Raw genomic sequence first — 25,165 nt, forward strand, 5'->3', positions numbered from 1 at the left:
CAGTTTATCATAACTCTACAACCCCCACCCCTCTCCTATCCATCTATCTATCCCTAACCCCATTCAAACAACGTTCAAAACAGCTTTGTCTAACCCCTGCCTGATCCTCTCACTCTGGGGCCTATAGCATGATGCACCCAAGGGGGTTAATGCAGAGCCTCCTAGCTCACACCTCAATAAACCACCAAACAAAGAACTAACAACTCAGGAAACACCAGAGTTGAGTTCACTAAGGACATGGAGATACAGGCAAGTACTCCCTGAACTTAGCCACAGATGAAATCAAATGTTCGTTTCACGTTGCAAATGTTTTGTAGTACTGAGTGATTAGTGCTTTTTGAGTTTAGTTCCGTTTGATTATAAAAAAATAACGTTTTTTTGATAGTGACTGCCTATTACTGCTCATCAATTATGAACCATAATTTAAATATTTCAGTAGTGTATATTACATTTGTTTTATTTGATGACTAGTAATCATCTCATCTTTACAGAGCTGCTGCATATGGTGTCTGACAAAATCCCTATTTTGTAGTTCTTCAAAGTAGCATATTTTTATGACTACTGAATAGCAACTATCAATCACTTATTTAAAGTATTTTCAGTTAGAGATACCTCGCGAAGCAACACTTGCTCTCTATATCATCTCACGATTGTGAATTCTTCCCTCTTCCCTAGCAGGCATAAAAGAAAAACTTGACAAGTAGATGTGCAATGGATTATGGTCATTGTAGTTTATTACACCGCTTTATGCATTAAACCATGTAGAATATTGGCCTGTTGGAAACTACAACTCTACTATGTCACACAGTTCAGGCTGATTTATCTCTAGAGAAGCTGTGCAATGTGCGCATTAAGCTCACAGAAAAAAAATAACTAAATTGAATTCAAATAATTGAACAGAACTCGGATCAAATAGTTGTTTTAAAAAAAACAAAAAAAAACAGAAATTTCAGTTCATAGCTCAGCGCAAACATTTTGCTACTGTGTGCCTACTAAAAAAGACCCAGCAGTAACTGGCGCTGACTGTGACTGTAGGAGAAGAGAAGATTGAGAGCGGCTTACCGAGAGAGGTAACAAAGTGTTCATGGGCACTCAGAGTCTTCATGCAGCGCTTGTTCTTGTAGTCCCAGATCCTTAAGGTCTTGTCGTCAGCACAGCTTAATATGAACTTGCCTCCGGGGTGGACAAGCATCCCGCGCACCCAGTTGTCATGGCCAACCTGGGACAATAGTGTTTGGTTAGAATTGTTAATACAAAATCTAACCCTGATAAACCCTGATGAAGACAGCTTGGCTGTCGAAACGTTGGTAATTACATCTTTGCATCTGAGCTCCTAGAGTGTGCGGCTCTCTTTTATTTTCAAATACAAAATCTAGTGCCAGTTTCCCAGACTGTTCCTTGACTAAAACAAACTATGCTTAGTTCGGGAAACCAGTCAACCACATTACAATTCAAGTCATGTTATGTGAAGAATGGAGTTGGCATCACTAATGGGGACATTTTTCAATTAAAAACTGCATGAATCAGAATGACCATTATCGAATGTCTATGATTAATGGTCCACTCACCAGTGTCATAAGGCACATCCCAATGCTGACGTCCCACATCTTGATGGTCTTGTCTCTGGAGCCAGACAGCAGGAAGGGGCCCGGCTTACCACTCTTCTTAGACTGGAAGGACACAGGGAGAGAAAGAATTACGATGAGCTCCAATTGCCGCCGTAAATTGCCAATACAGAACCTTTAGCAGTGTTCACTTGGTGGATATCAACCCTATGATTATTTTGTTATAAGGGCTATATGCTGCCAGGAGCCCTCTGAAATAAATGCATTTTTGTACCACAGCCTTCGATAAATAAATAGCACCTTAGCATCAGGGGAAATGGACTACAAACGGAATAGTTATCAGAGGATGTGTCTCCAGAGCAGGACACAGACTGCACAGATACAGTGCCTTCAGGAAAGTATGTAGACCGATTGACATACCACATTTTTTTACAGCTTTATTCTAAAATGGATTAATAAATACAAATCCTCAGCAATCTACACACAACACCCCATAACAATGAAGTAAAAACAGCCTTTTAGAAATTATTTTTATTTAACATTTGAAAACATAACTACCTTATCTACATAAGTATTCAGACCCTTCGCTACAACTCGAAATTAGGCTCAAGTACAACTGCTTTTCATTGATCATCCTTGGGAGTCCACCTGTGGTCAATTTAATTGATTAGACATGATTTGGGAAGGCACACACCTGTATATACAAAGGCCCACAGTTGAAAGTGCCTGTCAGAGCAAAAACCAAGCCATGAGGTCGAAGGAAATGCCCGTAGAGATCCAAAACAGGATTGTATCGAGCCACAGATCTGAGGAAGGTCCCCAAAAACACAGTGGACCCAATCATTCTTAAATTGAATTAGTTTAAAACCACCAAGACTCTTCCTAGAACTGGCTGCCCAGCCACACTGAGCAATCAGGACAGAAGGGCCTTGGTCAGGGAGGTGACCAAGAAACAGATGGTCACTGACAGAGCTCCTGAGTTAACCTGTGGAGATGGTTGTCCTTCTGGAAGGTTGTCCCATCTCTGCGCAGCACTCCACCAATCAGGCCTTTATGCTAGAGTGACAAGATGAAGCAACGGTTCACTTTCCAAAAGGACAATGACACTAAGCAGACAGCCAAGACAACGCAGGAGTGGCTTCCGGAAAAGTCTCAGAATGTTCGAGTGGCCCAGCCAGAGCCCGGACTGGAACGCCATCGAACATTTCTGGAGAGACCTGAAAATAGCTGTCCAACCTGACAGAGCTTGAAGATCTGCAGAGAACAATGGGAGAAACTCTCCAAATACAGGTGTGCCAAGCTTGTAGCATCATACCCAAGAAGACACGAGGCTGTAATCGCTGCCAAAGGTGCTTCAACAAAGTACTGAGTAAAGGGTCTGAATACTGATGTAAGTGTGATATTTGTTTTGTATTGTAAATGTTAAAAAATGTGAACACTTTTTTTAAAAAAACAGTTTTTGCTTTGTGATTATGGGGTAGTGTGTAGATCGTTTTTTTTCTCAATTTAATTCATTTTGGAATAAGGCTGTAACCTAACAATATGTGGAAAAGGTCAAGGGGCCTGAATACTTTCCGAATGCACTGTAAGAGTGTATCTGAACACAGATTAGAGCAAACTTGCACTGGAGGGCAATATGTGATAGACCACATTTGCACTTAAAATTCAATTGTTCCATTTCCACAAGCTCTGTGGTGCAGTATAAATCATATTTTTTCCATATTCACCAAAACTACCATCCATCTCTTATTTTAAAATCAAATATCATCTTCGGCAGCTAAGCATGCACGAGGAGGACATACAGTTGCAGTCATACACCTGAGCCAAGTACATTTAAACTCAGTTTCACAATTCCTGACATTTAATCCAGGTAAAAATTCCCTGTCTTAGGTCAGTTAGGAACACCACTTGATTTTAAGAATGTGAAATGTCAGAAAAATAGTAGAGAGAATGATTACAGCTTTTATTTCTTTCATCACATTCCCAGTGGGTCAGAAGTTTAAATACACTCAATTAGTATTTGATAGCCTTACCTTTAAATTGTTGAATTTGGGTCAAATGTTTATGATAGGCTTCCACAAGCTTCCCACAAGAAGTTGGGTGAATATTGTCCCATTCCTCCTGACAGAGCTGATGTAACCAAGTCAGGTTTGTAGGCCTCCTTGCTCGAACACGCTTTTTCAGTTCTGCCCACAAATGTTCTATAGGATTGAGGTCAGGGCTTTGTGATGGCCACTCCAATACCTTGACATTGTGGTCCTTAAGCCATTTTGCCACAACTTTGGAAGTATGCTTGTCCATTTGGAAGACCCATTTGCGACCAAGCTTCAACTTCCTGACTGATATCTTGAGATGTTGCTTCAATACATCCACATAATTTTCCTTCATCATGATGCCATATATTTTGAGAAGTGCACCAGTCCCTCCTGCAGCAAAGCACCCCCACAACATGATGCTGCCACCCCCGTGCTTCATGGTTGAGATGGTGTTCTTCGGCTTGCAAGCCTCTCCCTTTTTCCTCCAAACATAACGATGGTCATTATGGCCAAACAGTTCTATTTTTGTTTCATCAGACCAGAGGACATTTCTCAGAAAAGTACGATCTTTGTCCCCATGTGCAGTTGCAAACCGTAGTCTGGCTTTTTTTATGGCGGTTTTGGAGCAGTGGCTCCTTCCTTGCTGTGCGGCCTTTCAGGTTATGTCAATATAGGACTTGTTTTACTGTGGATATAGATACTTTTGTACCCGTTTCCTCCAGCATCTTCACAATGTCCATTGCTGTTGTTCTGGGATTGATTTGCACTTTTCGCACCAAAGTATGTTCATCTCTAGAAGACAAAACGCGTCTCCTTCCTGAGTGGTATGACGGCTGCGTGGTGCCATGGTGTTTATACTTGTGTACTATTGTTTGTACAGATGAATGTGGTACCTTCAGGCATTTGGAAATTGCTCCTAAGGATGAACCAGACTTGTGGAGGTCTACAATATTTTTTCTGCAGTCTTGGCTGATTTCTTTTTATTTTCCCATGATGTCAAACAAAGAGGCACTGAGTTTGAAGGTAGGCCTTGAAATACCTCCACAGGTACACCTCCAATTGACTCAAATGATGTAAATTAGCCTATCAGAAGCTTCTAAAGTCATGACATCTTTTTCTGGAATTTTCCAAGCTGTATAAAGGCACAGTCAACTTAGTGTCTAAACTTCTGACCCACTGGAATTGTGATACAGTGAATTATAAGTGAAATAATCTGTAAACCCCAGTTCATAGAACATAAAGTGTGACAGTATAATTGATGACAGGACAATCCTACCTGTCTTTAAAAAAAGTGATTAAAGGTGAGGGTAATGGGGTATGTATGTTTACATGTATGTTTACATGTGTGTGTGTGTGTGCACGTGTGTGCGTCTGCTCTTCTGGCTTGAGCCTTAGCCAAGTTCAACAATACCATCCTGCATCGACTTAGCACATCAACCATTCAAATGGGTAAACACAGAAACAGAGAGCTAAAGAGGCAAAACTGTCTGAGGCTCCTTCCGTGAGATCTGAAGATGGGACATTGTGTACCATTGCGCTCAGGCATCGAGGCAGACAGGAAGGCAAGGTTCTTGACAGGGCCACTAGCTGCCTGCTAGGTATATATGCTAGGGCATGATCACAAAACTGGAGAGAGCGGGATATTCACAGGGGCACCATTCAGGGTGATGGCCTGACCCTGGGCAATGACAGGCTTCCTCCTGTACTTTTCATTTCATGGTCTGATTCAAACATGTCTGGTGATTTTGGACACCGATTTTGCCGATATATTTTTTTTACACCTTTATTTAATCTTTATTTAACGAGGCAAGTCAGTTAAGAACACATTATTTTCAATGACGGCCTAGGAACGGTGGGTTAACTTCCTTGTTCAGGGGCAGAACGACAGATTTTTACCTTGTCAGCTCAGGGATTCAATCTTGCAACCTTTACGGTTAACTAGTCCAACGCTCTAACCACCTGCCTCTCGTTGCACTCCACGAAGGAGACTGCCTGTTACGCGAATGCAGTAAGCCAAGGTAAGTTGCTCGCTAGCATTAAACTTATCTTATTTTAATAAACAATCAATCATAATAACTAGTTATAACTACACATGGTTGATGATATTACGAGTTTATCTAGCGTGTCCTGCATTGCATATAATCAATGCAGTGCGCATTTGCGAAAAAGGACTGTCGTTGCTCCAACGTGTACCTAACCTTAAACACCAATCCCTTTCTTAAAATCAATACACAGAATTATATATTTTTAAACCTGCATATTTAGCTAAAAGAAATCCAGGTTAGCAGGCAATATTTACCAAGTGAAATTTTATAATAATTTTGCACGCCCAATTTTTCAGTTTTTGATTTGTTAAAACAGTTTGAAATATCCAATAAATGTTGTTCCACTTCATGATTGTGTCCCACTTGTTGTTGATTCTTCACAAAAAATACAGTTTTATATCTTTATGTTTGAAGCCTGAAATGTGGCAAAAGGTCGCAAAGTTCAAGGGGGCCGAATACTTTCGCAAGGCACTGTATATATATACACACACACACACACACACACACACACACACACACACACACACACACACACACACACACACACACACACACACACACACACACACACACACACACACACACACACACACACACACACACACACCATAATTTGCAAATAAAATAATTAAAAAATTCTACAAAGTGATTTTCTGGAATTTTTTTCTCATTTTGTCTGTCATAGTTGAAGTGCACCTATGATGAAAATTACAGGCCTCTCATCTTTTTAAGTGGGAGAACTTGCACAACTGGTGGCTGACTAAATACTTTTTTGCCCCACTGTATGTACATACAGGTTTTGGCACAGATCCAAATACAGGGCATAAGGGCAAGGTGCTTTTGAAGAGTCAGCAGTGGGTGTTTTGACGATGAAGGGGTTGCCTAATCTGCTTTTGGGGACCAAGGAGGAGACAAAGCCTTTCGTGAAGTGTGTGTGTATCAGTATCTTCGTGTCGAGCACCTTCTCACCTCTGAGCCGGTGGCTTCCAAGATGGTGGGATGAGCGCTCTCAGGGGCCCAGGAGATGCACTCCACCACGTGTTCGTGCTCCCGCAGCTCGGCCTTGCACTCTTTGGACGCCACCACCCACACACGCACAGTCTGGTCATTGGAGCAGCTGGCGATCAGGGTGCCATCCTGATTGGGCCGGACCATCCTCACCCACTCCCTGTGGCCCGTGAACGTCTTCACACAGTAACTGACGGGTGGGAAGAGGGGAGAAGGGTTAAAGATGGTTGCTTGCTTTGCAGAAGCATAGGGAATTTTTCAAAGAAAATTTAGGCTCATGGTGAGCGCTGACTGCTATTATGCAGTGTACTTACCCAGTGGCCACCTCCCACATTTTAATGGTTTTGTCCCTAGAGGCAGATACTATATGATCTCCATTGGGCATGATGGCTACGGACGAAACATTGTGATCGTGTCCTGGAAAACAAAAGACAACACAATGAGACCTTTACTGGGCGGCAGGTAGCTGAGCCAGTAACCAAAAGGTTGCTGGTTCGAATTGTCAAGCAGAAAAGGTAGAACAATTCTGCCCTTGAGCAACCCCCAACAACAAATGCTCACCCAGGCACCTATGGCGTCGATTTAAGGCAGCCCCCGCACCTCTGATTAAATATGGAAGACAAGTCTCGGTTTAACGCATTCGGTTGTGCCACTGACTAGGTGTCCCCTTTCCCTTGGTGACTGAAATATCTATTGGTGAAATGTTCAAGTACTGTACTTCAGACAGTGGCAGTACGAAGTTGGGCTAAAAGCATTAGCCAGCAATTCCTGCCAAAACCTTTCCATTTCTGAATGCCACCCACTTTGACAAGAAGTCCTTAACCATCCCCTTGATAAAGTCCCCGGAACTAAACATGCCATAAAATGGGTTTTGTCCAAATGAGCCAATTAACATGTGTAGTGAGACAGCCAATTACACCCAGGGTGTCTTTGTTCCTGGAGAAGAGGCAGCTAATTACCTAGTCACCAGGGCAGCCATTTTTAATCTGCTAAAAAGATACAGAAATGATAAGTAGGTTCTAAAAGGCAAGCTTAAAATATGAGAAGTGTGCGTGTATGTGTTGGGGAGCACAGTAGCCCCACAGTGCGCTACTGGCTGTTATAATAATGGGTGGTGAAAGCCTCACAAAAGGGCTGCTATCTGGTGCTGAGTGAAGAGGATAATTAAACTGACTGTCCAAAATCTCTCCTAATCTTCACTACCAAATCAGCCAGCCTGGTGGGAGGGGGAGGGATGCAGGGAAGGAGGGGAAGAGGATGAGAGAAGGAGAGGGAGAGGAAGATGGGGAGAGAGAAAAGGTGTTGATGAGAAAGGGTGAGGAAAGAGGGGAAATTGGTTACGGAGAAGGGAAATTGGTTAAGGAGAATGGAAGGAGAGAAGGAAAATTAGAGGAAGAAAGGAACTCAAGGAAAATGAAAGGATGAGAATATGAGGGGATGGGAGGATGACAGGAAATATGGCGCAGTGTAACTTGGCAGGCGCAGAGAGAGAGATGGAGACAAAGAGAAGAGGTCCCCAAGCTCTCGTTTCTTCACAGTGTGAACACAGCCTGTCTGTTTTGGGGCAACATGCCAGCTCTAACTGACATGGTGTAAATTACACCCAAAACGGATTGGAGAGAGACTGCTAATATCTCACACGCGCACACACACACACACACTTTAAACCTTTACAAGTCAAACATGGATTAAAAAATGACTGAGTCCTAGTCAAGAGCTTATTTAGATTCAGCATTCATATTCATTCATGTAGTATACTTCTCAGTTAGGGCAATTTGAGACATTTTGGGGGAGATTTTAAGGGGCATATGATGTCAAACATTAAGTTTTGATATGTTTTAGGAGCTCTCGACAGTTCCAATGGAATAGGAAAGCCACTCCAGTGGTGTCCTCCTGTTTCAGTGGGGCCTGAAGGCACACGTAAGATATGCCGCTTCAATTTATGCAGCAATTAGGATTTAAAAGAGGGGAGGGGGCAGTGACACTGCCTAAGGACTGGTACATTTAGAGTGCTGATATGAGAAATAGCACCTTGTCTTGGGGGTGTACGTGTGTGTGTGAATACAAAAAGGCTTCTCATATTCTGCCCTCCAAATCTTAATATTAAAGGGTGCAAATGACTGAATTCCTGAGAGAGACAGGGAGATGGTGAGAGAACAAGTCCCCACCGCCTATAGGAGTTAGATTGGGGAGGATATTAAGAAGTGTGGAATGGCTGGCATTAACATTAAAGCCTGTGTGACAGATCATTTGGTTGTTGTGTGAAGCTCTTTAGTGTCACTGGGTTTTCTGTGAATTGGAACAGATTGCCATGAACTTCAGTGATGAGGAGCCATAGCATACATGACAATGAACAGCATCGGTAGCACCTGTGTCCCAACGCACCATCCAAACACATTCTCACATACACGCCTGGAATTGCTCATCCATGCTTTGCCTGAACCAAACCGATATACCTCACCATCCCTGGTCCTCCTCATAGTCGAAGACATATAACATCCTCCAACCAGTCCCACCCATCCTCCCCTGTCCCCTCACCATGCATGGTTCTGATGCACTCAAAGCCCTGGAAGTCCCACAGCTTGATGGTCATGTCTGCAGAGCAGGAGGCCAGCAGCTTGCCAGTCTGGTCAAAGGAGATGTCCTGGACAGAGTCAGTGTGGCCCTTCAGCGTCCGCTCAAAGTCTCCTGTCTCATAGTCCCACACCTGGTGAGGAGAGAAAACACTATTTCAGCTTCTGCCTAAACATGTCACACATGAAAATGAGAACAAACACACCTCAGATGAGAGAGAAGATCACACATGAACACACAATTCTAAACTTCAGCTGCTGTGTGAACATAAAACACACATGAACACAAACACCTGAACAGAAACGCACACCTAAGCTGCTCTCAAAAATCTAAAAATCTCCACAGAGACCAAATACCAAGGTCTAGTCTAGCCTAGCCTGCACCCTGTGACACTGCCTCCAGGCCGAGAATGGCAGAGAGAGATGGGGATAGCAGATCATATTGATGTCATATCATAGGAGCTCCAACACACCCTGGGTGGGGTGCCAGACAAACTCTAGACATTAGCTACCACAGTTCACTGTCTGAGATTCGTCTCCAGAGCTCCAAATAGCACAGAATCATGAACCTACAAGCCAGACGACATCTCAACATGCAAACACAGACCCCATACATATTAAAATGTTCAAAATCTTCCTTGTCTGATTAAATGACTGTTTCTAGAAGACTACATTAGTCTGTGAAGCGTGTCAATTCAAATATCCTCTTATTGGGATAGTCAGAAGGAAATAATTCAAAAGTAAGACTATGGTGGTTCAATAAATATGAGTGTCTATACGGACAGTGGGATTTGAGTCTTAAATAAAAAGTTCAAAAACACTAGTTTGGCTGCATCTCAAGCATAATGGCTATCACATTACCCTGTGTTTCCAGGCAGACAGGCACTGTGGGGATAAGCTTTTCCTCCACCGCTGAGCAAGCAGGGTGGTGGGGGCTGGATTTTGGCAGACAGTGACAGAAGCCCCCTCCTTCTGCCTCATTTGGGCTTTCTCCACTGCCAACTCCACCCGCCCCCTCTCCCCTCCTGTTTCAAGTCTAGTGTACCACAAAATCCACCCAGTATGGCGTGGTGTTAAGTCTGCCAGTACCACCAAGCCCATCACTTGGTCTGCTGAGCTTGTGCTACCTATGCAAGTGGCGGGGTAGTGAAACATGGTGGTGCAATTCCAGCTTTTATGACATTTTCGTCTGCAGACCCATGTAGAATATTAGCTCAGTAAAGTGCAGTCTAGATGCACTGCAGAAGGTCATTAGGTAATAAGGTCAGAGGAAGCTAACCTGAAAATTAACTGTGCTTATGTACTGACAACAGCATAAGATTAATTTAGTGTTTATGTTAGCCACTCGTAACAATGTGGCTCTAAGAGAGAGAGACAAATTGATTAAGTATTTCCATTGACCAACTGAAGATAACCTATATTCAATTTAAAGAAAAACCAAAATACCAAGGCAGTAATTAATATAGGCCCACTTGTGAGAGAAAGACACTATTAAATAGTCACTAAAATAATGGGGTCCAGTATATGCTAAAGGCATATGTCGTTCTTGCCATACGCAGTAGTTCACCTCAAGCTGTTCAGTCTAGTTTTGTGTGACAGGGTTTCTCATCACGATGCAGAGAAAGGGAGGTGGGGGGAAGCGAGAGCGAGAGAAAGCAAAGGGAGAAACCGAGAGCAAGAGAGAGTGAAATAGAGAAGGCTCACTGCTCACAAAACCTGCTGATTTAAATACTGCCAAGGCGGCGAGCTCAAGGCTGGTAACAAGTAAAAAAAAAAGGATTGTATAGATTTGCTACGTTAGCAGAAGGGAGAGCAGTGGACAAGGGAAGAGAGGGAGTAAGAGAGGGAAGGAGTGAGAGGAAGCAGTTTGTCCGCAGAGCACCAAAGCCCCGTGACAATTACTCCCTGCATACTAAACAAAGAGGAGGGAAAAAAAGAGACTAGTTTGACTGCAGGCAAACTAACACAGCCATAGCGGAATGTCAAAGAGAGAATGTCAGAGGAAGAGAGAAATAGAGAGAATGTCAGAGTGTGCAGAGCTCTTAAGTTCAGCTCCCCAGTATAAGATTTAACAGCAAGGTTTGGAGGGAAAGTAGGGAACAGAGTGAGGCGAGACAGGCCAGGAAAGAAGAGGGGAGGGGGCAGATTGTGAGATTTGGGGCCTGATTGGGCCTGCTCCGGGTTGGATGGATAGTGGTCGAGGCAGAGGGGCCAGCACTCAAGCGGAAGATAAGGGGGAGGGGGGTGCTGGGAATGAAGAGGGGTAGCTGGGGGGAGGTGGTGGTTGAAGTAAGTGGTGCCAGAGGAGGCCCCTTGTGGTAGTGTAGTCAAATAGAGAATGAAGGATAGCATGGCAAAACAGAGAACAGGAGTCTGATTCCACATGAATAAAATATACAGCACAAATATTTATACGGAACAGAGGAACTGGGGCATGAAGGTATCTAGCTGTGGTAGAGCAGCAGACCAATCCTGGATGGCTGTAAAAATAGCAATGGCGGACGAATCAGGGTGAATGAATGAATAACAAGGAAGCAGAGCTTATCGCTTTGGGAATGCAGCTAAAAGCAAAACACAGTGTCCTTTTATGAGCATCTCTCCTCTGTTATTGTGAAAACAATATCTAAAGAAATCCACACACAGAGTATATTATACAGCATAAGCAAATCCAATGCAAGTCGATGGAGAATGAGGCCTGCTACAGCATTCTCCCTCTTTCTCTCCCTCTCTCACAAGCACGTGTCCAAAGAATATAGTACAATACAGAAACAGCTGTGATTAACAAACAACAATGAGTGGAATCATATATTGGCATATTTAAGCAATAAAGCCTGAGGGGTGTGGTATATGGCGAATGTAACACGGCTAAGGGTGTTCTTATGCACGATGCATCGACCATTGCCATTGTAAATTTGCCATATACCACAAACCCCCAATGTGCCTAATTGGTATTATAAACTGGTTATCAACTTTTTTTTTTAAATAAACATTTTGTTATACGGTCTGATATACCATGGCTGTCAGCCAATCAGCATTCAGAGCTCGAACCACCCGGTCATAGAACAGGTCAAATAACAATACTATGCTTTAGAACAATTTAATTCTGAAATGTATTTCAAAATACATATGTTGAAGTCATTTTCTCAAAATGCCAACTTTGATTGGCACTAGAAGTATGACAACAAAATATCAATGTGGCCTGATTACACACTTGTACTATGCCTTATTAGTTACAGTTATACATACACAGTCAACACGCATACAAGTGAAGTAGATTAAGTAAGATGTCAAGACAGCGTTGGGAAGTTGTATGGGGTGGGTTGCTGGCATCCCCTATTATGATGATCACGTTGTTTGTACATTGTTTCACTGTTTAGGCAGTCTTCAGGGACCTTGGCAACCAACCTGGAGAAAAACTTTGAAAGAGTAAAGACTGTTGTTGTTTATGATGATTATTATATTCTACTGACCTTTATTGTGGCGTCCTCGGAGGCGGACACCATGACGCTGAAGACTGGGTGGAAGATAACGCGTGTGACAGGGGAGCGGTGGCCGCTCAGTGCGTACTTCTCCGGCGGGCGAGGGATCCACTCTTTGGGGTCACGCTTCTGGGCTATGGGCCCACCTAGGGTGATCTCCTCCTTGGCCTCGTTCAGCTTCGACTCCAGCTCCATCACCTGGGGGGGGGGGTCAGACATGGCGATAGACATGGTGACTCAGTTACCATCACAGTAATGTGGTATTACATTATTACAGAAGGAAACTGGCTGTTTTCATCAGGTGGGAAATGTACCACTTACAATGTAAAGCACTTTGGGATACAGTACAGTGTATACTTTGTACTACGCAAGTACAAATGGCTAATATAAGCTTGCTGATACATGGAAATCTCTGCAGGCAGCTTCAGTGTACTGCTAAGCAACCACACGAGAGCCAGCCATATCAAACGATCTCATCATATCATAAGGGCATTGGGTTAACACATTCAATTCCTTGAACTGTAACCTTTTTAATATGCCATGTATGGTGAATTTATGATCAGATGCTGTTCCACCGCAGTCAGGGGCCGAGACTAGCAGACAGAATCCCCAACAGCATCCCTGAAACAAACCACAAACCTTCTTTTGTAATCTGATGACTGAGGTCCATTTCTTTTCCAAAAGGCCGGCATACTTCTTATCCAATTCTTCATTCTGGTTGGGGATGAAAAGAAAGAAAGGAGTTAGGAAAAGAACGCTGCATGCACAGACACACAATCTAAGCACAGAGCTTAGCTTAGGCCTAATCAGTGGGCCCTATGGTCTGCCTAGGGGGCAGCGGAGGTTGCATGCAGTCTGTGGGTACAGTAATAAGGAGTGTGTGTGTATACACAGTAATAAGGAATGGGATTTACACCCCTACAGCCAAACAGTGGTCGCACCACAGAGGGTCAGACTTGAGGCTAATTGTAAAAACACATACACACGGAGACATACTTACGGACACACACACACACTTCTTAATCCCCCTCACACAGGCTAATCTCCTGCAGACAAGGGCTTACGCCCTCACAGTCTGCTGTTGATGGACATTAACTTCCGGGAGCCTGGCAGAGAGCGGCTTCCACCTGGAGGAAAGGCTAGCAACAGGGGTATGGCGGCCATTTTACTAAAGGGCGAGGGAGGGACTTCTGGTGCATTTTTACAGGCTGGCTAGGGTAAGGAGTAAGACAAACTTAAGTGAAATCTGTTACGGGTAGTAACAAAGATCAAGACGAGCAATTCACCTAGAAATGAGCCTACATGTTCTATTCAAGGAAGGCAGAAAGGGACAAAGAAAATAAGTGGTTGGTGTACGTGTGGCATATGAAGCCCCTAGCTCTCGATCGTGTTGTGGGTGCCAATGAGCCAGGGGGAGGTTGAGTTACCTGCAGCTGAGCCCCACACCTGCCTCTACAACATGCTAATCAGACAGAGTCACACTGAGCAGGGTTACACACACCAGGTGGGTTCTCATCCGTCCTCCCACACAAGTTACAGTCTAGACAACAGCACTCCCCAAGACACATGAAGGTGGAAGCAGTCAGACAGTGTGGTACACACAACTGCTGCAGACACCATTTCTGCGGTCTGAAATATGCGTGGGGGCGCAGATTGATAAAGAGGGGGCTATAATTTCAATTATTATTATCAATTTGATCATATTTGTATTGTTTTCCTTTACTTTGTCCTGCACTGTTGGAGCTCAACTGGCCATGTGGCTTATAAACACTAAAAAAGGGAAAGGGATGGAGTGTTTGGTGAGAAGAGTTGGTACTCAAGGTCGACCGATTAATCGGAATGGCCGATTTCAAGTTTTCATAATCGGACATCAGTATTTTGGTGCGCCGATTTGCCGATTCTTATTTTTTTATATATCTTTATTTAACTAGGCAAGTCAGTTAAGAACACATTCTTATTTTCAATGACGGCCTAGGAATGGTGGGTTAACTGCCTCATTCAGGGACAAAACAACAGATTTTCACCTTGTCAGCGCGGGGGTTTCAATCTTGCAACCTTACAGTTAACTAGTCCAACGCAATAACGACCTGCCTCCCTCTCGTTGCACTCCACAAGGAGACTGCCTGTTATGCGAATGCAGTAAGTCAAGGTAAGTTGCTAGCTAGCATTAAACTTATCGTATAAAAAACAATCAATCATAATCACTACTTAACTACACATGGTTGATGATATTACTAGATATTATCTAGCGTGTCCTGCGTTGCATATAATCTGACTGAGCATACAAGCATACAAGTATCTGACTGTGTGGTGGTAGGCAGAAGCAGTTGTGTAAACATTCATTCAAACAGCACTTTCGTGCGTTTTGCCAGCAGCTCTTCGTTGTGCATCAAGCATTGCGCTGTTTATGACTTCAAGCCTATCAACTCCCGAGATGAGGCTGGTGTAACCGAGGTGAAATGGCTAGCTAGTTTGCGCACACTAAATAACTAGAGGGACGGAAGCTCTACTGTTACACTGGCAATACTAAAGTGCCTATAAGAACATCCATAGTCAAAGGTTAATGAAATACAAATGGTAGAGAGAAATAGTCCTATAATTCCTATAATAACGACAACCTAAAACTTCTTACCTGGGAATATTGAAGACTCGTGTTAAAAGGAACCACCAGCTTTCATATGTTCTCATGTTCTGAGCAAGGAACTGAAACGTTAGCTTTCTTACATAGCACATATTGCACTTTTACTTTCTTCTCCAACACTTTGTTTTTGCATTATTTAAACCAAATTGAACATGTTTCATTATTTAACTTGAGGCTAAATTGATTTTATTGATGTATTATATTAAGTTAAAATAAGTGTTCATTCAGTATTGTGTAATTGTCATTATTACAAATAAATAAATAAAAATCGGCCAATTTATCGGTATCTGCTTTTTTGGTCCTCCAATAAATCGGTACCGCGTTGAAAAATCATAATCAGTCGACCTCTAGTTGGTACATATTTCCATTGTCTCCTCATGTGGTGTTACTAATGGGAGAGGATGGAAGAGCCATGAGGGGGAGAGGTGAAGGGATAGGGGTAGCACAACACTTAACTTCTCTGGTGATTCAGTACAGTTCTATAGCAGGTCACTGGCATCAGTTCAGCTATCAAACAAACCATCAACAATTCAGATTGACAGCCTAGCCACTGTTTCAATGGGGAAGAAACAAAAGAGAAAATGTGGAAGTGAGGAGTACCGCTATAGGCACATAGGGGAGGTGTGTGTTCTGAAGCTGAACTGCTGCTCCTAGGCAGAAATAGCTCTGATGGAAAATCAGAGGTGTCCAAGAGAACAGTTGCTGCCTCGCTCAGCACTTGGAGCGATAAAATGGGAGGAGAGGTTCACAGGATGGAGGGATGAAAGGAGTTGTGGCATTGTGTCCGTGAAGAGAGACGAAGAGCGGTTGAGAGGGAGGAGAGAAAAATCTGATTTGCCATCTGCCAAGACCCTCTGCCGACAGCTTAACACACACAGTCAGTCAGTGATCCACACACACACCTAATCACTGTGGTCTGCCAGTCTAATCAGCAGGGTGTGTGCGGGCAGTGCCAGACGAGAGGTGTGGCATGCTGTTTCGTATACTACCTTCAACACCACTCTGCTCACCTACATACCGCATTACAATATTTTAGGAGGTCTTAAAATAAACCCAAGACAAAGGCTGTGTAAATGTAGCATTAGGGGAAATGTCTCCATTCTCCATTGGTATAACCTACTCATTTAACAGGTAATAAATAAACTAGATTAAGGCAATGGAAGGCTGGAATTGCCAGCATCATTAGGGCAAGTTTTTAACACAATCCTGCCACGGTGTGCCTGTGTGTGTGGTGTCAAATGTGTCAGGGAGCTTCTCTGTCCATAGCAATCTATTATTCAGGCTGTTTCCACTAACTAGGGAGGAGGAAGGACTGAACCCCTCTCATATCTGTGCTATAGAAATATGGAGGAAATTACAAAGACAGGGAGAGAGAGAGGAAAAGAGGCAGACAGAGAGCGAAGGGAGCATTTACATGTTACCCTGCCACATGTTGTCTTGGCGCTTTGTTTTGTCTTGTTTGAGGAGACTGTACATTGAGGTAATTCAAAGGGCACTTTTTTTCCCAGGGCTTTAGCTGCTAGCTACCTGCCATTACATTAGCTCTGATAGAGATAGTAAGGAAGACAGGTTATCTTCAGCTTCTGTTCCACTACCTGACTGCAGCTTCTCCCTCGTGTGTGTGTGTGTGTGTGTGTGTGTGTGTGTGTGTGTGTGTGTGTGTGTGTGTGTGTGTGTGTGTGTGTGTGTGTGTGTGTGTGTGTGTGTGTGTGTGTGTGTGTGTGTGTGTGTGTGTGTGTGTGTGTGTGTGTGTGTGTGTGTGTGTGTGTGTGTGTGTGTGTGTGTGTGTGTGTGTGTCAGACAACCTAATAATAACTCTAGATTCCCTTAGCTGGGCTCAATTGGCTTCAGTCAGACTTGTGCCTGCGTCAATTAAAAGGGGGAATAAAGTGGAAATTAAAGTGGTATTGTTTGGGTAAATAGGCTTGATTTATAGTGAGCGTGTATTATTGTGTGTGTTTGTGTGTAATGTTCCATCGTTACTCACCACGTCTAATTCTGCCTCCTTCTTGAAAGTTGAATATGCCTCTTCATATCCATTTGAACGAAGGTAATCAGCTATCGCTCGATTTCTGAAATAGGACAGAAGAAACCAATTAGTTATCTTATTAAAAGCAGTTGAGATTAGAGTTTCTCTTGTTAAGAAGATGAGACATTTATCTTTAAAATGGAGAAAAAGCTTGAGTAAGGGATTTGACTACGGGTAAAACAAAGAAAGAAAATAAGTGTGTCTGAGTAACAAGTAAATTGCATTGGTCTTTTGTTTGACATGTGTTAAATAGAAAAATAACACGCACGGCCACACGCTCACAGACCAATTTGACACAGATAGATAGCACATGTGTCTGCTGTCGATAATGAGCTCTTGTTGCTCTGGGCAGATAATGGAGGAATCACTCCCCACAGAGTAGAGAAAATGAAAACTAGACTACTGTACACCACAGAAACACCCGCAGACAGACACGCACACGCTCTCCTGACACACAGCTTTTCTACAAAATCCTTCACATGAAGACCAGACATGAGCCAAGTGAAAGCAGAGCGAGAGGTATGAGATGAGATGTTGAGATAGACATGACAATAGAACAGGCAGACAGAAGCAAACACAGTAAAATGACTGCCTGCCTCTTCCTCTCTTTGTTCAGGTTTGGGACAATAGACAGAGGGACAAGCACATACACATACGCTTAACTGAGCTGTAGATCAACCCTAGGACTACAACTCAGGCTAAATTTACCCACCAAGGGCTAGGTTATTTCAGTGGCAAAAGTCATTCAGCTGAGACTGTTATCTAAACCAGGGTTTCCGTTAGGAAAATGTAGCGCAAGACATTTGACCAGTAACATTTTAATTTAACGGACCCATATCTATCGGTTAATACCCTCTGTAGTGACTTGCGGACGGAGGCCGAGCAGTTGCTTACCAGGCAGTGACGCAACCAGTCAGGATGTTCTCGATGGTGTGGCTGTAGAACTTTGAGGATCCGAGTACCCAGTGCCAAATCTTTTCAGTCCCCTGAAGGGGAAATAGGCTTTGTTGTGCCCTCTTCACAACGGTCTTGGTGTGCTTACACCATGATAGTTTGTTGGTAATGTGGACACGAAGGAAATTGAAGCTCTCAACCTGATCCACTACAGCCCCATCGATGAGATTGGAGGCATGCTCGGTCCTCCTTTTCCTGTAGTTCACAATCCCCTCCATTGTCTTGATCACATTGAGGGAGAGGTTGTTGTCCTGACATCACATAGACTATAGGGAGGAGGTCAGAGACCTGGCCGTCTCGTTGTCAGTGATCAGGCTACTGCTGTGTCATCAGCAATCTTAAATGATGGTGTTGGAGTCAGGCCTGGCCATGCAGTAATGAGTGAACAGGGAGTATAGGACGGGATTGAGCACACACCCCTGAGGTGCCCCTGTGTGGAGGATCAGCGTGGCGGATGGGTTGTTACCTACCCTTCCTACCTGGGGGCTGCCCGTCAGGAAGTCCAGGATCCAGTTGCCGAGGGAGATGTTTAGTCGCTGGGCCCTTAGCTTATTGATGAGCTTTGAGGGCACTATGGTGTTGAACGCTGAGCTGTAGTCAATGAATAGCATTCTCAAAGGTATTCCTTTTGTCCAGGCGGAAAAGGGCACTGGGGTGCAATAGAGATCGAGCATCATCTGTTGATCTGGTGGGGCGGTATGCAATTTGGAGTGGGTCTAGGGTTTCTGGGATAATGGTGTTGATGTGAGCCATGGCCACAGGCATGAGTGCTACGGGTCGGTAGTCATTTAGGCAGGTTGCCGTTGTGTTCTTGGGCACAGAGACTATGGTGGTCTGCTTAAAACATGTATTACAGACTCAAACAGGGCGGGGTTGAAAATGCACTTGGCACTTGCCAGTTGGTCAGCGCATCATTGGAGTACACGTCCTGGTAATCCGTCTGGCCCTGCGGCCTTGTGAATGTTGACCGTTATTTTTTTTTAAAGGTCTAACTTACATCGACTGCGGGGAGAGTCATCACACAGTTATCGGGAACAGATGATGCTCTCATGCATGTTTCAGTAATACTTGCCACGAAGCAAGCATAGAAGTAATTTAGCTTGTCTTGTAGGCTCGTATCATTGGGCAGATCGTGGGTGTGCTTCCCTTTGTAGTCTGTAGTAGTTTGCAAGCCCTGCCACACCCAATGAGCATCAGAGCCGGTGTAGAATGATTTGATCTTAGTCCTGTATTGACGATTTGCCTTTTTGATGGTTCGCCGGAGGGCATAGCGGGATTTCTTGTAAGCTTCCAGGTTAGAGTCCTGCTCCTTGAAAGCGGCAGCTCTACCCTTTAGCTCAGTGTGGTTGTTGCCTGTCATCCATGGCTTCTGGTTGGGGTGAATGTACAGTCACAGCGGGGACGATGTTATCGATGCACTTATTGGTGAAGCCAGTGACTGATGTGTACTCCTCAACACCATCGGAAGAATACCGGAACATATTCCAGTCTGTGCTAGCAAAGTGGTCCTGGGGCTTAGCATCTGCTTCATCTGATTACTATTTTATTGACCGAGTCACTGGTGCTTCCTACTTTAGGAGGATAGAATTATGGTCAATTTGCCAAATGGAGGGTGAGGGAGAGCTTTGTACACGTTTGTGTGTGTGTGGAGTAAAGGTGGTCTAGAGTTTTATTCCCTCTGGTTGCACATTTAACATGCTGGTAGAAATGAGGTAAAACTCATTTAAGTTACCCTGCATTAAAGTTCCAGGCCACTAGAAGCGCCGCCTCTGGATGAGCGTTTTCCTGTTTGCTTATGGCCGTATACAGCTCATTGAGTGCGGTCGTAGGGCCAGCATCGATTTGAGGAGGTAAATAGACAGCTATGAGGAATATCGATAAACTCTTGGTAAATAGTGTGGTCTACAGGTTATCATGACATACTCTACATCGGGTGAGCAAAACCTTGACACTTCCTTAAATATCGTGCACCAGCTGTTTACAAACATACAAAGAATGCCACCCCGGGTCTTACCAGAGGCTACTGTTATATCCTGCGATAGTTTATAACCTGCTATTCATGTCGTCATTCAGCCACGACACCATATGCGTCGCATTGACCATGGTGACATTAGGTTTGTATGAGGCTGGTCGGCCATAGAAACCCATGATGATACACAATCCTATCTGGTTTGAGCTTAGTGGAACTATCATTTATTTTTCAACAGGACAATGACCCAACACACCTCCAGGCTGAGTAAGGGATATTTGACCAAAGAGAAGTGTGATGAGTGCTCCATCAGATGACCTGGCCTCCACAATTAACCAACCTCAAACCAATTGAGATGATTCGGGATGAGTGAAACCGCAGAGTGAAGGACAAGTACTGAGCATATATGTGGGAACTCCTTCAAGACTGTTGGAAAAGCATTCCAGATGAAACTGGTTTAGAGAATTCCAAGAGAGTGCAAAGCCATCCAGGCAAAGGGTGGCTACAATGAAGAATCTAAAATGAACTCAGCAAAAAGATACATACGCTCACTGTCAACTGCATTTATTTTCAGCAAACTTAACATGTGTAAAGGGGGGGGGGGGGGGTCAGTATCAAAAAAGTAACAATGCAGCTGGTGGCCACACCAGATACTAAGAACTGCAGTGGATCTCCTCCTCATGGTCTGCACCAGATTTGCCAGTTCTTGCTGTGAGATGCTGCCCCAATCTTCCACCAAGGCACCTGCAAGTTCCCGGACATTTCTCGGGGGGAATGGCTCTAGCGCTCATCCTCCGATTCAACAGGTCTCCAGACGTGCTCACATGGGATTGAGATCCATGCTCTTTGCTGGCCATGGCAGAACACTGACATTCCTTGTCTTGCAGGAAATCACACACAGAACAAGCAGTATGTTGTTGTTTTTTGCCGAGTCTAGATTTGGATTTGTTTAACAATTTTGTTGTTACTACATGATGAAAATATGTGTAATTTCGTTTTGATGCCTTCACTATTATTCTACAATGTAGAAAACAATAAAAATGAACTCTTGAGTAGGAGTCCAAACTTTTGACTGGTCCTGTAAAGAATTCAGACCCTTTACTCAGTCCTTTGTTGAAGCACCTTTGGCACCTTACAGCCTCGAGTCTTCCTGGGTATGACACTACAAGCTTGGCACACCTGTATTTGGGGAGTTTCTCCCATTCTTGTCTGCTCATCCTCTCAAGCTCTGTCAGATTGGATGGGGAGCGTCGCTGCACAGCTATTATCAGGTTTCTCCAGAGATGTTCGATCGGGTTCAATACTGGGCTCTGGCTGGGCCACTCAAGGACATTCAGAGACAAAGCCACTCCTGCATTGTCTTGCCTGTGTGCTTAGGGTCTTTGTCCTGTTGCAAAGTGAACCTTCGTCCCAGTCTGAGGTCCTGAGCACTCTGGAGCAGGTTTTCATCAAGTCCAATCAATTGGATTTACCACATGTGGACTCCAATGCAGTTGTAGAAACGTCAAGGATGATCAATGGAAACAGGATGCACCGGAGCTCAATTTCGAGGCTCATAGCAGTGTCTGAAAACTTTTGTAAATAATGTTATTTTATTTTTAATACATGTGCAAGAAGTTCTAAAAAACTGTTTTCGCTTTGTCATTATTGGGTATTGTGTGTAGATTAATTAGGAAAAATATTTATTTAAACCACTTTATAATAAGGCTGTAGCGTAACAAAATGTGGAAAAAGTCAAGGGGTCTGAATACTTTCCAAAAGCATTATTCCATCAATGAACAGGCTAAAGAGCATTATTTCTCACTGGGATTTTTCTTCTCTCCGACAATTAACGGACGAGAGCTGGCTCTTACCTGCCAACAGAAACCCTGGTCTGAACGGAATTCATTTATAGTGAGAACGGAAATGTGAGTTTAAGATAGATAATAGGTGTCAAAGCTTGAGGGTTTACTCCCTCATCATTGGATGGGTCTGGGCGTGTGGGCATTGGGTAAAGGCTATTCACCTGACAGAAAAATGACATGAAAGAATAAAAAAAGGTGTTGTGCTTGGCACCGATACTCGGAGGCTGGCTGGCTTTAAAGTGGTGCGTGTGTGGTTGACAGTATGTCAGCAGAGCATGTAGCTGGCCTGGCAGCCTGACTGCACCATGCCCTTTCCCACCCATCCCTCCTGTATCCCCGTCTCCTCCCAGATGACAGAAGCAGTGTGATTACAGCTGAAGGTCAGCAGGAGGTTATCGCTCATGTGACATCCTGCTGCAGGTCTGGGGGTTGGTGTAAATTAGTTGTGAGGAAGTGTCTTTGCACATCTGTGTGTGTCTGGTGTGTACCGTGTTTCCCTAGAGTCACCCAGGTCCAGCAGACAGAAACCATTAAAGCATATTGGTCGTGCGTGTCATGAAGTTGGCCTGGGGGTAGGTTTATGACAGTCATAAATACCTCTCTACCCCACTGATGTTACATTTGCAAACCCCTTTGGTTAACAGAGATTCTGGGAACATCAGAAGGTGGGAGGAAATGAACTATATTCTGGTAATCTGACCAATTGAACATATGCGGTGGTACTTAATGAATATGATGTCAGTTCGGTTGTCATCTGAGACATTCTCATCAATGATAAGATGACAAACTCTACGGTGGAAAGTCTGCTCAATCAGTGGCCCGCCCCTGTGAAGGGACATGGGCTATAAAACTTTTCAAACACGTCCTCCTCTCCCTTCCTATATAAAGCCTTCACAACAATATAACCTTCTGTTCAGAGGATGTGAGGACGACGGTCCGATGTCAGAATGGTTCAGATAATAACTACAGAACGAAGCCAACATCAGCGTGAGCTTTGGTTGGGAATGGTATGAACTTTGAACTCTTATTCACTACAGAAGTGATACCTCCTAGCCGTTGAGTTAGCAACAGCAGCTGCAAACTAGGGTTAGGAAGGAACAGACAGAGTATCCCGTCTACCACTCAATGACGTTACTTCAACGTATTCAATTTACCAGCAGAGACATTCTTCAAAAGACAAAGGACTCGGTTTGGCAACACGGCCTTCCATCTACCACCAACCTACCGAAGCGCAACTCAGAGTAAATATTTATTGCATTTTCCTTTTCCAAATGGGCAGTAATTTAGAATGAAAAAGATACTGTATTTCGCCCTTTGTTCCTCAGTCTTTCCACTCTTTCACTCAAACCCCTTTCTTTTGTGTAACCAGCTGTCATATCTGTTCCACCCGCTAGGGACATTTTCCCTTATGATGTAATTTGTAATCAAGTTATGATTTAATTATGTGTAGTGCCTTGCGAAAGTACTCGGCCCCCTTGAACTTTGCGACCTTTTGCCACATTTCAGGCTTCAAACAAAGATAAAAATATTTTTTGTGAAGAATCAACAACAAGTGGGACACAATCATGAAGTGGAACGACATTTACTGGATATTTCAAACTAACAAATCAAAAAACTGAAAAATTGGGCGTGGAAAATTATTCAGCCCCCTTAAGTTAATACTTTGTAGCGCCACCTTTTGCTGCAATTACAGCTGTAAGTCGCTTGGGGTATGTCTATCAGTTTTGCACATCGAGAGACTGAATTTTTTTCCCATTCCTCCTTGCAAAACAGCTTGAGCTCAGTGAGGTTGGATGGAGAGCATTTGTGAACAGCAGTTTTCAGTTCTTTCCACAGATTCTCGATTGGATTCAGGTCTGGACTTTGACTTGGCCATTCTAACACCTGGATATGTTTCTTTTTGAACCATTCCATTGTAGATTTTGCTTTATGTTTTGGATCATTGTCTTGTTGGAAGACAAATCTCCGTCCCAGTCTCAGGTCTTTTGCAGACTCCATCAGGTTTTCTTCCAGAATGGTCCTGTATTTGGTTCCATCCATCTTCCCATCAATTTTAACCATCTTCCCTGTCCCTGCTGAAGAAAAGCAGGCCCAAACCATGATGCTGCCACCACCATGTTTGACAGGGGGGGATGGTGTGTTCAGGGTGATGAGCTGTGTTGCTTTTACGCCAAACATAACGTTTTGCATTGTTGCCAAAAAGTTCAATTTTGGTTTCATCTGACCAGAGCACCTTCTTCCACATGTTTGGTGTGTCTCCCAGGTGGCTTGTGGCAAACTTTAAACAACACTTTTTATGTATATCTTTAAGAAATGGCTTTCTTCTTGCCACTCTTCCATAAAGGCCAGATTTGTGCAATATATTACTGATTGTTGTCCTATGGACAGTGTCCCACCTCAGCTGTAGATCTCTGCAGTTCATCCAGAGTGATCATGGGCCTCTTGGCTGCATCTCTGATCAGTCTTTTCCTTGTATGAGCTGAAAGTTTAGAGGGACGGCCAGGTCTTGGTAGATTTGCAGTGGTCTGATACTCCTTCCATTTCAATATTATCGCTTGCACAGTGCTCCTTGGGATGTTTAAAGCTTGGGAAATCTTTTTGTATCCAAATCCGGCTTTAAACTTCTTCACAACAGTATCTCGGACCTGCCTGGTGTGTTCCTTGTTCTTCATGATGCTCTCTGCGCTTTTAACGGACCTCTGAGACTATCACAGTGCAGGTGCATTTATACGGAGACTTGATTACACACAGGTGGATTGTATTTATCATCATTAGTCATTTAGGTCAACATTGGATCATTCAGAGATCCTCACTGAACTTCTGGAGAGAGTTTGCTGCACTGAAAGTAAAGGGGCTGAATAATTTTGCACGCCCAATTGTTCAGTTTTTGATTTGTTAAAAAGTTTGAAATATCCAATAAATGTTGTTCCACTTCATGATTGTGTCCCACTTGTTGTTGATTCTTCACAAAAAAATACAGTTTTATATTTTTATGTTTGAAGCCTGAAATGTGGCAAAAGGT

At 43.7% G+C, this 25,165-nt stretch overlaps 1 protein-coding gene across 1 annotated transcript in view; it reads right to left on the bottom strand.

The window, feature by feature from the left end:
• LOC123992794 (lissencephaly-1 homolog A-like) overlaps positions 1-25,165 on the bottom strand; it is a 60,414-nt gene that overhangs the window by 4,762 nt on the left and 30,487 nt on the right. Inside the window, exons 3-10 of the mRNA XM_046294317.1 lie at positions 17,335-17,419; positions 13,346-13,420; positions 12,698-12,904; positions 9,193-9,361; positions 6,969-7,071; positions 6,616-6,844; positions 1,569-1,670; positions 1,063-1,219 (exon numbers count right to left, since the gene is read on the bottom strand). Coding sequence (XP_046150273.1) covers positions 1,063-1,219; positions 1,569-1,670; positions 6,616-6,844; positions 6,969-7,071; positions 9,193-9,361; positions 12,698-12,904; positions 13,346-13,420; positions 17,335-17,419 — 1,127 coding nt within the window. The remainder of the gene's footprint in view (positions 1-1,062; positions 1,220-1,568; positions 1,671-6,615; positions 6,845-6,968; positions 7,072-9,192; positions 9,362-12,697; positions 12,905-13,345; positions 13,421-17,334; positions 17,420-25,165) is intronic.

The sequence above is a fragment of the Oncorhynchus gorbuscha genome, linkage group LG13 (assembly GCF_021184085.1).
Source record: "Oncorhynchus gorbuscha isolate QuinsamMale2020 ecotype Even-year linkage group LG13, OgorEven_v1.0, whole genome shotgun sequence".
Taxonomy (NCBI): Eukaryota; Metazoa; Chordata; class Actinopteri; order Salmoniformes; family Salmonidae; genus Oncorhynchus; species Oncorhynchus gorbuscha.